The sequence below is a fragment of the Megachile rotundata genome, chromosome 3, assembly GCF_050947335.1.
Source record: "Megachile rotundata isolate GNS110a chromosome 3, iyMegRotu1, whole genome shotgun sequence".
Classification (NCBI taxonomy): domain Eukaryota; kingdom Metazoa; phylum Arthropoda; class Insecta; order Hymenoptera; family Megachilidae; genus Megachile; species Megachile rotundata.
This window is the reverse complement of record NC_134985.1, coordinates 6,442,800-6,460,559: the sequence shown is the minus strand read 5'-3', so window position 1 is coordinate 6,460,559 and position 17,760 is coordinate 6,442,800. Positions and strand designations below refer to the sequence as shown.

General features: G+C 42.2%; 1 protein-coding gene and 1 long non-coding RNA gene across 3 annotated transcripts; both read right to left on the bottom strand.

Annotated features, from left to right (window-relative positions):
- Positions 1-7,258: 7,258 nt before the first annotated feature.
- LOC105663679 (uncharacterized) lies at positions 7,259-14,320 on the bottom strand. 2 transcript variants are annotated; one of them, XM_076530011.1, is made up of 2 exons: positions 9,515-14,320; positions 7,259-9,438 (listed from the first exon to the last, which is right to left on the bottom strand). In XM_076530011.1, exon 1 carries the CDS (start codon positions 11,796-11,798, stop codon positions 10,596-10,598), a length of 1,203 nt encoding a protein of 400 aa, XP_076386126.1. In that variant the 5' UTR covers positions 11,799-14,320; the 3' UTR covers positions 7,259-9,438; positions 9,515-10,595. The 2 variants fall into 2 exon arrangements, with proteins under 2 accessions (XP_076386126.1, XP_076386127.1); XM_076530012.1 differs by having other exon boundaries at positions 7,259-9,408.
- A 114-nt stretch (positions 14,321-14,434) lies between these two features.
- LOC143264158 (uncharacterized) lies at positions 14,435-15,902 on the bottom strand. The gene is made up of 2 exons (XR_013037687.1): positions 15,815-15,902; positions 14,435-15,547 (listed from the first exon to the last, which is right to left on the bottom strand). It is a non-coding gene; the product is annotated as an uncharacterized LOC143264158 (long non-coding RNA).
- Between the last annotated feature and the right edge of the window lie 1,858 nt (positions 15,903-17,760).

Here is a 17,760-nt window from a genome sequence, read left to right as displayed (position 1 = left end):
CTAGTCGGCAGGGCGTTGATCCTCAACTTTTTTCCTGCATTAACGAAGTCCTTTCCGCTCAGGAAGCGACTTCCTTCGACGATCCACTGATGTTGTTGTGGCGTCTTTCTGGACTCTTTGAGTCCTGCACCATCTATGGACTTGTGCAGGAGGGTCGCCCATCGCTTTTCGATTTTGTCCCCATTGTCGTAAAAGATGCGGTTTTCAGTCAAACGTCTTTCAGTTCGCTGTAATTCGAGATTGCAAAAGGGGTTGGCCACTCCCCCATCGTTGTTCAAAAATCCCTTGAGACGCAATCTCCTATGGAGAGGCATAAGCCATCTCATAGATGGAATGTTTAATCCACCATCTTTTACGCTCGCGTGAAAGTACGCATTAGGTACATCATGCGGGAGGTCGAGCCATTTCCTCACCGCAACGCGAGTGATCTTGTCCATCTTTTTGAGCCTACTAAGCATTGTGTGTCCCAGTGTCAAAAGGTGGTACAAACTGGGCAATACAACCACTCTAAGTGCAAACAGACGTTGCTGTGGTTTCAGAGGTGCTTTAGTAAGCTTTTGTAGGGCTTCCTCGAGTTTCGCTTTCAGTGGTCTCTATTTTTTTACAAATTTTTCGCACTCCTTCCTTTGATATCCCAAAATCTGTGGCAATCTCTTGCAAAGTTTGGCCTTCCCTTCTTCTTTTATAAATTAACAATCTCTCGAATTCGTGTAATTCCCGTGTTTTCGGCATGCTACAAGTAACAAAATCGTAACAATAACAATATACAACAAGATAAAATATTATGAAGAGACTAAATACATTATCAAGTTATTAACTGTGACTTAAGCAGCGAAATTTTATTAATAAAATAAAAATTTGTTTACGTCAACTTACTTTCCGGTGAACCAAATTTAGGAAATATTCTCAAAGATTCTCTGTCACTTGATTGTACGTGGCACACTTCCCGTACAAAATGTAAACACTGTCAGAATGTACGGAATAACGCACAGAAGTGTTTAAACTAAACAACAACGTCGTCAATACCAGAAATACAACAGCGTCAAAAAATACCGACGCGACTGTATGTTGGAAGGGAAGTGAAAATTAGGGAGTGAAGTACTTCTAAAGTGACCAATTTGTTGGTGCAAAGAAATCAGTTTTGATCTGATCGAAATAAAATCTAGTAAAACTTTAACAGGAAAGTTAATTAGAGAACACGTATTTTTTTTTTTACATTGTTACACACAAGGAAGCTCCGTTTAGGTTTTAAAAAAAGAACTTTATTTCTTGACCGCACAATATTACAATGTACTGACTATTAATGTTACAAAAGTACTGATCGAACAATCTCGATATCCGACTCCGCGGCGTATCGACTCGTAACACGATCTGACTGACTCACTTCGATTAAACTCGTTCGACTAAGCTCTTTCGATTAAACTCTGGCGAATCTCTTATTAGTAACTGTATCGAACTATGATTCTTTTGGTCTGTTATTAGTGTTACGTCCCGGATGGTACCTTTGCTGGTATCAATATGAAGGTCCGGAATCGCTCTTGACTTGACAATCTTTTAGACCACGCGGTACGTGCGCCCGTCGTATGTCAGGGATCCCAGGGCGTACAAGTATGACACAGTACTTACCCGAAGCTTCCTCCTTAACTTTTACAATAGATTTCTCGTCTCGGATTCTTAGGTAGTAGATCTTTCGCTGTGATCTTCTTCACAGGTGTATCAATAGGTAATAACTGATACTTAACTTCGCAGATAACTGGTCGCGGAGTAGGAGCTAGACAGGGTAGGTATAAGGTGCGTAGAATTTTACGTAGTTGGTATCTACGACCTCTTCGTCTTTGTCTCCTCATGAGCCGACTAAAAATGCAGAGGCATCAAACACATCATATGCGCACCGTGCGGCTATGTCTCGCACCACCGTGGCGATGTGGATTACCTATCTCGACTTTGCAATATAATTGATCTCGTGCGGCTATGTCTGGCACCATCGGATCCAGCGTAATCGAGTACACGTATTTTAAATAAACAAAAGCTCTTAAAGAGATCTCGGGTATATGGGAAATGATTAAACGCGAATATAACTAAATATAAAATATATTCAATACTAAAGATGATGTCGGAATATAAACTGATACAAATGAACTTAAAGTTATATTATAATATAAATGAAACGCGTAGTTTGGAGTTGGTAGGAAATGGGTGGAATTAGGATGGAAACTAGCAGAGTCCAGCACGAGGGGATCGAAACCTGTGACTAGTTGGACTGCTACTGCTCGCGAGGCTATTCGAACTAGGCTTTTATATTGCTCGGTGGTGTCAAAGGGGAAAATAAAGAGAGATTAGTTATGATCTGTTATTGTCTGGAGATTGCGTAATGTAACGACTCTAGAACCTAGGTTCAGATAGTTACTAGCGCTAGGAAGGTAAAGAGCGGTTTTTACCAACTAAACGACTCGTTTTGGAAAATAACTAAATGTAAAGATTGTGGGATTCGTGTGGTGTGCGGTTAAGGAGTGAAATCCACAGGTCAATATCTTTCAACAATAAGGTTTATTCAATAAAATAACGAAGATGATGAATTTAACTAATAACAAGTAACAAATAACAGTAAAATATGAAAAGTATATTGGTTTGATCAAAAGAAACTAAATAGACTTTGATATAATATTGATAATAGAAATAATAGAACTTGGTAAATTATACAGTACGTAATAGATAATTGTGAATCTAACTAAATCTGATTCTCGCTAGTTAATACTTTATATTATATCGTACCTAAGTCTGATTTCGGATAAAGCTAACTTCGCTTCTATAAAATTAATTGAATTCGATATTCTGTAAGATTTGATTCTCGTTTCGAACGCTATCGCAATGACAAAATTTATCTTGATTAATACGTTTGTGATTTATATAACGATTACTTTTTTACAAAATTAATAATATTAGCGCGTGATAGCCTACCGCAGCGAGGAACACGACCTAAGTGTGATTCTCTAAGTGTACCTAGATACGCTTTCGCAAAGTTAGACAGATTAACGATTTGATCTGATATCTAACGCGGTGTAGTCCACTACGAAAATTACGCTGATGACAGAACAATATTCTTTTACTAATTCAAATTCAAAATTTGTTTGAATCTAAATGAATTATTTCCTCGGAACAGTTACTCTTTTAATCTAACTCGACAATTAATTGTCTATGACTCTTTTTGTCAAAACGAACACTGACAGCCAAAACCAGATCGCTTAATTGGGGAGCCTGCGTTAGCTAGCTACTAGAACGACCCAACGATACAGGAAAAGGGTGAACAGTATAAGTCTAACAGGGTAGCAAATCAATTGATTCTAATTATAAAATCGTGATTGCTGAACTGCCACCCAAAAGACACGGCCTTCAGAGACCAAGTCGCTTAAATGGGGAGCCTGCGTTAGCTAGCTACGAAACGACCCAGAGCGAGCTCCGAGAATCTGATGGCGCGTTAGCAATCCGATGTAAAATCAAATGTGAGTAGCTGAGAGCTATCGTTTCGATATCTTAGCCTTTCTTGGCGTCAAGCATAGCACTCTCCTAGCGGAGCTTCAGATACGAGACCGTTTGAATGGGGAGCCTGCGTTAGCTAGCTACTAGAACGACCCACGATCAAGTATCCAAATGGCGTATACCCGCTTTACCAGTCAAGTATTAAGAATCGTTGCGGCTCTTGACAGCGAAAACTGTTCCGGTTATACTTATCCAGGAGACTTCTAGCTTGCTCGATTTCGAAAACTGTTCTGCGATTTAGGCGAGTTTCGCTCGACCTTTTATACTCGCCAGCCTGGCAATTTCTTGGAAAACGCCCATAACGTCGAAATATATAATTGTCGTATAAATTCGTAATTAAACATTAAATGTGCAAACGAACGATTTAATTACATTATTAATATCGCATTCTACATAATGGTTTATATTCATGATATAAAAATAGTAATTTAATAGTGTTTTAACGAAAATTGCATTTTCTATCTCCTTCTATATACTACGCACGACTTCTATACAGATCGGAGCTAAATGTATTATATAAACATACGATGCTTCTAGAACATTCCATTGAATGATATTATAATTTACAATATATTCTGCAATAAACTAACATCTGACTTTAGTTCCGGATAACATAATATTAGTACGCTCGATATGTATTGACTGATTTGTTTAACTAATGGTTTTTAATAACTAATAATATCCTAATTGTAAAATATATTCTTATCCTTCTCTAAGATAACGCAAGAATTCCAGGAAATTCGGGGCGAGCATCGCGGCATGTAGGCACATAGCATTGCGGAATTTTCCATACAAAACCGTACATTTATTCGAATAACTATAAAACAATACATTAATCTTGTTTAAATAAATTAACTTAACATTTGATTGATTTAGTGAAATGTTAGACAACAAAAACACGAATCGGAAGAGAAACTCTAAGGAATTAGTGCACTGGGTTTTGAGTAAACTGTACGCGGTCTATTTCTGTTGGAAAAATGCAATTTATTCAGACGTGTGGTCGTTCGGAACGTTTTGATGACTCTGCGGGCTTATCTTGTCCCGCTAGCCCTGCATCGTACGTCTTTTGTTAGTCCTACAGACGGGGGTGCGGGTGACAATTGACGCTGTCCATGCCCTGCCTGTAGTCCTGCCAGTTTCGTCGCAGGGAAATTCCACCACGTCTTACAGAAACATATTATCCTTTCTAAATTGAAAACATGAAAAACAAGAAAAAAAACTCTTCCAGGGATATTACACCTTCCCCCTTATGAAGGTCTCTTGTCCTCAAGAGACTGTTGTTTTGCGAATTTAGAGATTATGCATGTTAGAGAAAAATTAGATTTGCTCTCGTCAATGGTTCTGGGGTAAGTGCCAAGAGGTCAAACTTAGTCCTCTTACCAGAAGGCATCCTCGCCTTCCCCACTCCGTGGCCAGATCCTTGAGGAACAATGTTCCTATTCATTCCGGCAACGCAACGTCGGGCTGCTTGCCCTTCCCAATTTTCCTCATTCAAACAAATAAGTCTGCAACATCCGATTGCCATGTGACTTCAAGTCACTGGCAATCGTCTGTCGCCCTAGCTGTCCGTTTACAACCATTCACTCGTCCAGACCTCGCACAGTTCATCCCGATCATAAATCGTACGAAAGCAAAATAGCGGCGGGCTAATTGCCTTTGACGACCCTCAAAAATACGTTGGCGCTAACATGCATTTTGTGCAACGGCAATTGTCCTCGCTGTTCCTTGATGATGCAGCTCCCTGCCCAAACAGCCACAGCGATTTCCAGTACTTCTACCTCGGATCTTTAGGATTGTCTATATTTTTATACTCTTCGAACGGGGGGTCGGATATTTCAATATTAACTAATTTCCACTTATTAGTGGACTCCTCCTTGCTCAAATTTTTCTGTATTTTCATCTTCAAATTTCTCAGTATAGCTCTCCTGCCAGCTCTTCGTACCATTTTGACAATAACTAACATGGCGTTGTTTCGTTTGTCGAAGCATTGTTAGAATAGTAATGGCGCGTATTTAGAATGTATATATTATTTGACAGGACTAGTATGTAAATATATACATACATTTTTTTTTCAAACAAAAATAAGTAATTTATTCATAATATGTATTCAAAACTAAACAATAAACATCTCTATTCAAAAACAAAAGTAATCTTATTAGTCATTATATAGGTGCAATTGTCCATCTCTGATTGATACGTTCTCAAGGAGGACAATGGGGTGTGTTATTTCCGTTGTGATCAAGACCCCCGCCTCATATGCCTCCTCATCATCTTTATCAAAATCATGGATTTCGTTGCGGCATTCTGTGCACGCCACCGCCGGTCGAATATTGGACAACCTTCTCTTACATCTTATGCAACGGATTTGGTTCTGGACCGCCTCATTAATAATACAGTGGTGGGGTGCTATACATATATTTATATTGTTACGCGGGAAAGCGCTCAGTTTGGGTTTAAAAAAAAAAAACAGACTTTATTTCTTAATCACTACACTACTTTACAATGTTCACAGTTATTACAATAAAATGTTCTCGCAATATGACTCGTCCGAAACCTGAGCTCCGAATGTGTTGATTGTGTCGATTGAATGTCGCACTGTCTGCTTATTGATACTCAAGTCTTTATAATGTTACGCGCGCCGGCCTGCTTCGTCTTTTATACCTTTCTTATCTCCTAATTACGTTCTGTTTTCGGCTTATCTTGTTTATAACCTTCGGACCACGCGCCATCCTGTTTATGTATTTTGACCGGTGAGATTCCTCCCGGGGTGAAAGAAAATGCGTCCTCGCATTTTAATTTATTCGAATATTACGTTTCTGTCCGAATCTATTAAGCCCTGTTCGAATTCTAATGATAGTTCTAGTACGCTTTCTAACTTATTTACTAAATTAGGGTCGTTTTTCCACTCTATAAATGGTCTGTACAAATATTTTTTCGTTTTTTCCTCATGCTCTACATCATTACTGTAACAAGCTACTATATATCTTTGAACATGCAGGGATCTAGTTCTTAATAAGTAGAAAAATCTGGAAAAGAATTGTGAACATGTGTTACATTCCGCAGCGCGTCTATATTTGTGAAGGTTTTTTCCGCATGTTACGCATGGTTCTTTTTCTGCTAATTGTCTAATCGATAAAATATGTCTTTCGATGCCGTATTTTTCTTGGCTCCATGAATTCCTAATCCCTTTGATTGTTACCGGGTTGAATTCTGGTTGGCATGTTTTGCAGTAATATTGTTCTTGGATGTCGTCCTGGAGGGTGCTGTAGACCAAATTGTTGTTTTTGGTTCCTCTGTTTTGTCGAAACCTCGTCAATGTGCCGAGATTCCGCAATTCAATTTATGTTTTGTTTTAAAGGGGATGGATGGGAAGGTTTTCGAATAAAATTACTCAATGTTGGGGACAATAAGATGAATTTATTGCCTCAGAGGAGGAAAAACCCGGCTAAGCCGAGTAAAAAAATCTCCTCGAAGAAAATACAACAATTTGCACAGAAACGACGTGTGTGTGTGTGTGTGCGCGTGCGTGTGTGTGTGTGTGTGAGAATATCCCAAATGAAGCGAGAGAAAGAGGGGGGGGGGGGGGGGGAGTGTTGGATCCAACCGCGGTGTTATAATTAACTAGTGCTGGACTAGCAATTATAATATTTAAAAGAGGCGCTGGGCCGTTATAAAGTTTGCTAGTGCTGGACTAGGAATTGAAATAGGCGCGGGGCCGTAATAAATTTCGCTAGTGCTGGACTAGGAATAAAATAGGCGCTGGGGCCTTGATAAATTTCGCTAGTGTTGGACTAGGAATAAAATAGTCGCTGGGGTCGTGACAAATTTCGCTAGTACTGGACTAGGAATAAAGTAGGCGCTGGGGCCGTGACAAATTTCGCTACTGCTGGACTAGGAAATGTAAATAGGCGCTGGGGCCGTGATAGGAAGCTGCCGCGCAGGGCTTGCTTAGAAAAAGGGATTTGCTCGCCGAAGGCAGCGTGTTGTCGACGAGACCGCGCGCGATCTTCTCGAAGGTTCGAGAGAGAAGGCGAGACGTTCGGACGTCGCGTCGGAATTCCGCGTGTTTCCCGTGACTCGACACGCGTTAGTTTCGTTAAATGGTATTAAAATTTAATCAACGCGAGAAAAGGATGCAGCTGATCTACTGATCGTAGCTCACACCAAACACTGGATTATACTCGTATTAGACACAATGAATCCGTGACGGACGATTATACGTAAGAGAGAACTGTGTACGTTTCGATTGCCTATTAGCAACTAATTTTTCGGGCTGTCACGTCCTCAATAAAGAACACTTTTTTTTTTTAAAAAGAAATGATTTGCCGTTGATAGTTCGTCAACGACAAATACTATTTTTATTTATTCACAATTATACAAATAACTTTGGGTAAATACTCCTAAACACAAATACTTAACTACCACTGGTCAGTAAACAAACGGTGAACAGTTCGTTTCGCGTATATTATTATTAGTCTCGCGCCGCTGCGCGTTCGCTCTCTATATATATTCCTAATATGCTGATTCTCCGCGTTTGAGAAATCCGCATTATCAGCGTCTGTGACAGGGCGCGTGCCGTACTGGCTTCGCTTACCGCGTGACCACCCCGCGCCTCCGCGGAGTAGCCCTAACGGTCACGAAGGTCCCCGAACCAAACCGACCTCGGACGAACCTGTCGATTCGCGAGTCGTAACGGACAAGCTCGAACCTGTCGTTTCTCGAATGATCCGGTAAAAACTGGATTCCAGCTATAGGCGCACGTGTTCTCGATCAACAACACGTGCTTGTTTATGCGACGCAATTTCGGGCTACGTGTTTCCCCCTTTTTCTTGGAATTCGGCTCGACAAAATTTACAAATGAAGTGTTCAGTAAATGCCCTGGCGACATCCTCTGCAGTTATTGAGACAATAGGTGCTGCTATGGAATACTTAGTTAAATTGTTTTGAATTGTCAATATGTAGCTGTGCCCTTTGGAAGTTAAAGGTAACGGTCCTAGTATGTCTAATGAAGCTTTGTCAAATGCGTCCAATGGGGTGTCTGTAATGACCATCGGTTCTTTATTTTTGACGCGAACTAATTTATTCCTTTGGCAGTCAATACAAGTTTTAATAAAATCAGCTATGTCCTTTTTCATATTCTCAGAAACTAACAAAGCAAGCAATCCTACGACATCTGATGGCCATACGACTCCAAATCAATAGCCATCATCCATCGCCTCACTTGGACTCTTATAAACAACCTTTCGCTTAGACCTCACGCAGGCTATCCCTATCATAAATCGTTCAAAGGCGAAATAGCACAGGCTAATTGCCCTCGAAGACCCTCCAAAATATGTTGACGCGAACATCCATATACGGAAAGGCAATCGAATTCCGTAACGACCCCAGTACTGTATTTATAAGCCTCTGGAAAACAGCTGGCGCGTTCGTCAACCCAAAAGACATCCGTAAAAGTTCATAGTGCCTGTCGGGAGTAACAAAAGCCGTCTTCGGTATAGCTCCTTCGCTCATAGCTACCTGGTAGTATCCCGAAGCCAAATTTATTGCTGCAAAATATCGGTAACCTCCTAACCGATCTATTTGATCTTCAATTAACGGAAGGGGGTACTGATTACGAATAGTAACCGCATTCAATCGCCGGTAATCCACGCAAAGGTGATACTCGCCCGTTTTCTTCTTTACAAAGGTAATGGGACACAACAATTCTTCTACAATTTCCCGTGCTGCTACACGCTCAACTTCAGCCATCCGATATGGCCGATAGGCGACCGGTACATCGGTTGTGCACTTTATGTCCATCTTGACTAGGCTCGTTTTTTCCAATGAACGCATTGACGTCGTCACCCGATCCCTATACTCCTCAATTACAGTCTGTAACATAAGAGCATGGACGCAATATTTCTGGAAAAAAAAACCTTTTTTTACGAAAAACTGTATGTAAACCAAAAGTATATATAAGAAACTAATACGCTCTTACTTAGTAGTGGGTCAGTCTCTCCCATTTGCGATTATAGCTTCGCAACGTCTCGGCATGCTTTCGACTAATTTTTCTGCACACGAAACAGGCAGCGACCTCCATATTTTTCTAATTCAGTTCACTAACGCTTTCAAAGTTACACTGCGGCTACCTTGAAGCTTCTGCTTCATAATTGCCCAAACATTTTCGATTGGATTTGCATCAGGGGACTGAGAAGGCCAACGCAGCACCATGATGTTGTTTTTCGCCTTCCATTCGGTACACACCCGGCTCCGATGTTTTGGATCGTTGTCTTCTTGCAGAAGTCATCTATCACCAGATTGATTAAACCACCGTTTTGTTGATGGCAATAGTCCTCTCTGGTATAATTTTGTCATTCTTTGTGCGTTTAAATTGCCTGTAAAAACACACAATGTCCCGAAACCACGTGCATTGAAACATCCTCACACATGCACCTTTAATGGGTGTTTTACAGTTCTTTGGATTACGGGATTGCCACGAACTGACCAGGCATGCTTGATGGGAGACCAAGCCCAAAAGGAACATTCATCGCTAAAAACGATGTCGCTCCAATTGCGATCAATATTTGATTGAGCCCACGCCAACCGATTTTCCACATGCTTTCTTGAAAGCAGATGTTTCGCCACCGTACTACGCCATGCAATATTATTTTCTTTTAATCGACGTCTTAATGTCATTATATCTACATTTATGCTTCTTCTTGCCAAAATAGCTTGGGCTTTACGAAGCGAAAGTTGCGGATTTTTTGAAAAAAGTAGCAAAATCGCCATATCTTTCCTCGCTGTAGTCGCACATTTTGAACCTCGATCTGGAAGATCGTCCACACATTTAGTGATTTTATACCGTTATACCCACTTATTAACGAACTCACGCGATTTATGCAGATATTTAGCTGCACTCCGAACGTTCATTTTTGGTCCTTTCGGATGCGAACAGAGAAAGACCGCTTCAAACCGTTTTGCATACGCTGCACTCAGATTGCAAACGTCTCTATTTCTCAGCGATACGAACGAAACTAGAAGATTTGTGACAATTGCGTATTAGGGAAGACAATGAATGTTCACATTATAACGGTCGTCATTTTGTTTTGTATAAACATTCGAAGATATTGCGTCCACGCTCTTATGTTACAGGCTGTACAACCGACCCGATCTTCTTCCGACATCCCGCTGCAATCTAACGCGCTTAACTCAACTACCGTCTCCGTCGCATACGCATCTACTATTAATTGTGGCGCAACCCCAACGCTCGACAACTCCTTAACAATGATCCGGTCCCGCATTTTGATCAAAATTACATGGTCCTGCCCAATGAAATCTTGCCCTAGGATTACCCGATAGATCATCGCCTCTGTCTCAACAATAATAGCGGTAACATCGGCGATCGCTTCCACGACTTGTATCGTCACTTCTGCCCTCAAACGATTACAAGACCCTAAACTCGCATAACCTCGCAATTGTATCAAAGGTCCCTCGACTATCTTGATATCCAGTCGAATTGCAACTGCCTTGGAAATAAGAGTCCTTGCACTGCCGGTGTCCAACAGACACTGGACCCTTTCTCCATTAACTCGAGCGTGCATCACCCATTTATTATTACTCGGACTCAACTGTACCACATTTATCGCTACCTTCGTCCTGTAGCAAAACCGCTCCAAGTGCCCGTCCTTTTGGCACCTCATACACCTTCGTCGCGGCTTCGAGCAGGTTCTCGCAACGTGCTCCTCTTCACCGCAGTTATAACACACGAACTTAGTCGTGTGCTTCAGCTGGTCACCCGGCTGCTTCTTCCTGTCCGCGGCTCGCACGCCCGACGGCCCTGCTACTGGTATCGGCGTCCGATCCGCAACCCGCGACGCCTTTGCTGCCGAAACTCCTTCCAACTTCGGCATCGTGCCCATCTCCCGCATTGCTACATACAACTCGTCGGCACTCGTATATTTGTTTGATCGAATCGTCCTCTCGATTGTTTCATCTCCGATGCTCCCGATCACTGCATCCCTTAAAAATTCGTCAGGGATGTCCACCTTGAGAGCGTTGAACGCTCTCAACTTGGTCAGCTTGTTAAAGCAATAATCCCCCAGCTTTTGTCTTGGCTGCGCTGTATAGTTGGCAGCCTCCCGAAACAGCCGATTGAAGGGCAGGGGTTTTCTGAAACGAGCGATGAGTGCTGTTTTCAACATTTCCCAGGTGGGATCTCGGCGTTGCTCCTCATCAAAAAATTGCCGCGCGTGTCCTCGCAATTGGCGTGCGATATAGCACATCGTTTCATCGTTACGCCAACCCCCACGTCTTGCAATCCTGTCAACGTTACGGACCTATATTTCAATGTCCGTCTTATCATCCGCCGGATCATATTGGGGCACTAAATACTCCTGCGCTGCCGGCCTATACCGCGTATTACATAACTCCTCCTGTAACTTCTGCACAATTTGAAGCAGTGCTTCCACCGTTGCACTCTCCCTCGTGGACGACCTCCGCTACACAGACGGTGACCGTGACCTTACTCGCGACGATTCTCACGAACGTCCCTGTATCGTCGAAATCTTTTCAACATGGAGAAATTTTGTGTTTCAAGGAATAGATGAATTCGATTGTGGAAGAGGGTAAATAAAAATTGTTTAGACACAATTGAGCCTGAAAAACCTGGATAGTTTATTGGCTCTAGCGATTCGAATTAGGGGAAAAAGCCTTGCAGCATAAAAAACTCCTTACAAAAATATGTATTCGTTAAAGATTCTACGGTGAAAATGTGTACGAGTATATACGTTGTGTGTATGTTGAGTTGATTATGGTTCGATTTGAGGAGAACGGGGTCTCGCTCAATGTTGTTCGATTTGATGAGAACAGGGTCTCGCTCAATGTTGTTCGATTTGCGTGATAATTCACGTTGCGTGAGATTATTCACGATGATCGGGTTGAGGGTGTAGGACTCATTCGAATAATGTTGATGTGTACGTTTAACTACCCTACCGTGGCCTGTTCGAGGGTGTAGGACTCGCCCGAACAGTGTACAGTGTATGATTTAACCACCCTACCGTGGCCCATTCGAGGAGTGCAGGGTCTCGCTCGAATGGTGTTGTGAGTGATTTCCGAACCACCCTGCATTGGTTATAATACGTTGCGTTACGCGGAAACTTCTAAGTCACGATTGACTTCTTCGACTCTCGACCCGAACCGTGCAAGCTTCAACGTTCGACTGTACTTTTCTTTTTATGAGGAATCGCCTAAATACCCTCGCGTTTCCAAAAGTAACGGTTAGGAAGAACTCTATGCTTTCGTTCGTTAGAATTGTTTAAAAAGAGAGGTACAGCTGTTAGCTGATTTATGGCACGCACGTGTTTACAGTAAGACTGGTTCGGACAGAATTTGAGAGACAAAAGGGTCCTCGGTGACCCGTATTTCGAGGTATGAACGGTTCACGGCGGTCCGCGCGCCGAATCACTTGAACCCTGTTGTAAATCGTTTAACCGCGGCAAAGGTTTCAGTTCGCGGCCGAACAGTCCCCGCCTCTCCCTAATTGATTTTATGGACTTTGTAACGTATTTTCCGTCTTTTCTAATGACTTCTACGTTTTTAAAAAATTCTATCGTTTCCTTCAGATAAGTTGCTTGTTCCTTGCTATTTGTAAACGCTTATTTATAAGGGATAGAACTATAAATTTTGGAAGAATTTAAAATGTTAAATAATTTATCAAATTTCTCTATGAATTCAGCTTTAAAAATAGCTGCTGTGGGTAAACAATCTAAACTGATATATGTATTTATGCCAGCTGAAATGGAATGGCTGAATATTTGTGTGGCATATTTCACTTTCATTTTTTCAAAGCTGCTTGGGTTAATATGGCTGTCTGTTAATTTTGGAGCTGCTCTAAATTGTGCCTATTTGTCTATGGTGTAAAAGTCTGTTATGTGCTTCCAGGAAGCAATTTTATCTCCATATACGTAATTATGTTGCAATAAATTATTTCTGGTGGACAGCAGTCGTGACGGCGGCCGGAACCGTACTCCGAGCGGCCTTGCCGCCCGTCTTCACCTCCCTCGGTGCCGCTCTTGCGTCTCCGTTTGTGTAGACCGGGATGTGACCTCTCGCTCCGAGACAGTGGGTCCTCCGCCTCTGACCTGTACTCCCGCTGATGTAGTACGCGGCGGTAGCGTCTGTGTTCCGGCTTCCATGTGCGGCCGTATCTCCCGCACCGTGGTCCCGCGCGTGGTATAGTAGTACTTGCGGGTGTCCTGGGCCGCCTGTCTGAGGGCCGCCTAGAGTCCGGGATGCTTCTTTATAATTTGGTTAATTGTTCGCCGGAATGGTCGGAGGTGGTCCCATGGGTCCTTGGCCGCGTTCCTCCTCGTCTTCCTCGGTATGTTTGCGATATATTTCCTCGGCCTCGCCGCGGTGCGGTATCTGGTGCTGGCGGTACGGTACTGCTGAAACGCGATTAGGTCATAGTTTAAATTTCTTTAAATCCTGTATATGTGCTTTAACCGGCTGGCGATCCATTGCTTCCTGTATTTCATAAACTATTGGTGAGATTTTTCGAACCAGGACCTTTGCCCCAGTCCGTGGGACCACTCGGTAACCCCTCTCGGGAAAGAACGAAAGTGCGATAGTGATAACTCCACAAAACAATACATATAAAGGATGTTCGAATTACTATATTTTAGTATTAACATTGGTATATCACTTACCGGGTTTGTGCGCTTTCTACTTCTCTGTCCCTTCTCTGCTCTGATATCTCACCCTTCCGATACCTCTTTGTACGTTACAATCGTTGGCTACACGGGAGTACGGATCGCCGGTCTTTTTAATTGATAAAATAAAAGAAGTGTGGATGTGGGTTTCAGCAGTACCGTAGTACTGAAGGATTTGTAATCTTGTTTAATATGTTATATGTAGTCTGTTTTATTTATTTTTTTTTTTGGTATATAATTAGTTGTATTTGTATAATATGTAAACAACGAAAATAAATATGTACTTGATATGTGAAAGGGGGAAAAAAACGAATAGTAAATGCAAGTTAATTCAATGAAAGAGGAAGAATAAAAAAAAACAAAAATGGTCGATAATTGCGGTGGCATGTTGGCCTCGGGACTGCTGTGCCACCGGCCGCAACGTAATATTCTACTCAGGCCGCGATAATTAAACGGGTCTTCGTCCAAAGATATGTGCCGGAAAAGGAGCTAGCGGTATCGTTGTTACGGGATCGCGGCAACGAGCACGGTAGCCCTTTTTTTTTTCTTCTTCCTGCCTTTGGCTCATTCCCGGGTCCTCTTGCTAGAGCCGGGAGTGTCTCTGGTTGGGGCGCGTCGGGACGGCAATGCTGCCACTTCTTCGCGCCACTCGGAGGCGCATTTAGGGCATGTCGCTAGCGACACGCCCTGTCTCCCGCACGGGTAACAGTACGGATGAGTCCTAGGCTTCGGGCACCGGGAGTAGCGATGGCCATAGCCACCGCAATTGCAGCAGTCCACCGGGGGTGAACTTGGTTTTCCTGCCGTTGCTTTGGCGCGACTTGCTGGCGGTGTCGGCGTTGCGGTAGGGATATTCAGGTGGTCTGCGGGATGCATTCTGGGGATTACCACCCTTTCTTCTTCCCCCGTTTGGATGACGCGGTCTACTGTCCGGGGGGGGGGGGGGGGGGGGCTGGTTGAGTTTGGGTCCCCCTTGAGTGGGGTGGCCCCCAATTCCGGGTCTGTACCGCCTGGGTGTTCGTTGCTACCGCAGGCAGTTATGTTGTTTGCACCCCGATATCCACAATTGGCGGTGCCTCCTGTACCTCTGCCTCCCTCGAGGTCCGATAATATTCTCTTGCTTCGTCTATGGCCCGGCTGAGAGCCGCCCAAAAGCCAGGCTCGTGCTGTATTATCCGGTTTATTGTTCTATGATAGGGCCGCAAATGCGCCCATGGGTCCGGAGGTCCTTCTCGGCTCATTATGCGGTATCTGGTACAACTGCTTTCTTTCGGCTTGGTCTGAACGGCTCGTTACCGCGATATGACAACGGTACGGTAGTGCTGAAACGTTATTATATCATGCATTAAATTTTTTTAAATCCTCTATATGTATTTTAACCGGTTGGCGATCCGTTGCTCCCTGTATCTCGTAAACTAACGGTGAGATTTTTCGAATTATTCGGTACGGGCCTAGGAACTTTGTGTCAGCAGCAGTGACACAATGTGATAAACCAGGCTTTGCATTTACATAATTTTTATGAGATCGCTTAGATGTATGAAGTGGACAACTAAACCATTTCATTCCTGATTTGGCTACATATTGACTACCTGAAGATATATTAACATTATCAGCATCTCGTTCCCAGTTTGAATCTTCCTCGGAATTATCCTTCAAGTTGTCTTCCGGTTTCGACATTATTTCTTGCAAAATCTTTGCATCGTCATCGATTTCAGAATTGTCGCCACCATATTCTACCTCAGAGTCGGATTTACCAATGTTTTCAGCTAATTTTCTTAACTCTTCTTCTGTTAGAGGTTTATTTTTCTCCTAGTTAGCCATTTTGTGCAAAATCTGCAAAAAAAATGTGTACAATGAGATAATAAATATTAGGAACATGAATGCATACATGGGGTCGTCCATTGAGGACCCCACTTACCTAATTCCTTGCTAACTTTGATTATAGCAACAATTTATTTCTGTAAACACATTAAACATAACCTAAATATTGACAGAAGCAAGTAGCTGAATTCTCAGTTCACAAATGGCGCGGCTAATAATGTTAGCACAAAAAATCCAACACAGGAATTAAAATTCAATAACAAAAAAAAAAGAATTCAATAATGAATTAATTTTCATTAAGCACAGGCATCACACACATATTTCTTTATTTTTCTGTTAACACTTGCGTATAGATCGTGCACCCATGTTTTACATTTCAAGCACTGATTCCTATTTTCCTTTCGATCTTCTGCACAAAGACAACAAAACCAATCGCCTATGTCTATAGTTGTATTGCCTTTCTTCTTTTTAATCTTTAATGTTGATTCCTTTTTAGTGATTGCATCTTTCATTTTCTTCATTGCATTTTTTACATTTTCTGTATTCACACTTGACTATATTTCGACTGCTGAAGTTATGCTTGTACGGCTTCCGTTTATTATATTTGGAATCGGACATAACGTTTTTAACTGTTGTTTTATTTGGTTTGAAGTTGAAGGAGTTGTGATAAGATCTACAGTTGCTTCTTCTTCTTGGGTTTCTTGTGTTGTTTCGTGTGCTGGAGGAGTTTCATTACTCACAACTTGGTCTGCATTTGTGCACAAAGACTCTTCAGTCATTGAATCTTCCATTGGAGTGCAAAAATCTTCATCCTGAAATTCATGTCTGTTGCATGGACAAACCCTGGTAGATTTAAAGCCGTTCAAAGCAATATCCATACGAACAGATTTTGAGTATGCAATCCCCAATAGTTCTGACACAATACTTTGTTTAATTGTGTTGTTGGGATTTGTTCTTAACCAAGTAGATGACGCTTCATTATAATTGGCTTTGAGAGATTTGAAAAAAGATTTGTCCAAAGGTTGGCGACACGGTTAAACTTTAACACAAAAAGTTCACTGAAAAGAAATGAAATTGTCTATCCTCCTAAAAAAAAATATAACTCAAAATGAAACTTAAAAATGTTTGTCCTTATAATAATCGAAAATTAAATTGTACATTGACTTACACATAAAATAAAATCAAAATGTTCGTTCTTGTTTTTGTTGAGTCATTTTGTGGGCGTTAAATAAACAGCACACGAGGTCTATTAATATAAGTTTAATGTAATATCGAACTGATTAACACGGATGAACGCGCGCACTTTGAATCCATTTTCAATAGTTTTAACACAATAGAAAAGAAGAATATAACACAAAATCACACACTGCTTATAACAAAAAAAAAAAAAAACACAAAATTTCAAATTTTACTGAAAAAAGGCGTCTATCGCTTGTTCCGTCAGGCATAGCAGCCCTAACCTAAGTACGGCAGGTGACAATGGATACTCTTCTTAATGGGAGTTCGTAGCCATCCTCCTGTCCGGTCGTACGGCTCCCGGACCTCCCAACGGAGTCTGCGTACGTGCTTGCCGTCTAGGCACCTTGGCCTGGGATGAGGTTCCCCGGATATGATTCTCCTCGGGATGATGTCCACCTCCTAGCCTTTACCGTCCTGTAGGAGGTAGGCGCTGCCGGCGGGAATGACAAGTCCACTCCCGTCTGTGTTGCGCGCG

Coding starts and splice junctions, on each gene's coding strand:
- LOC105663679 (XM_076530011.1), bottom strand. CDS start 11,798: ATGTGCTATATCGCACGCCAATTGCGAGGACACGCGCGGCAATTTTTT.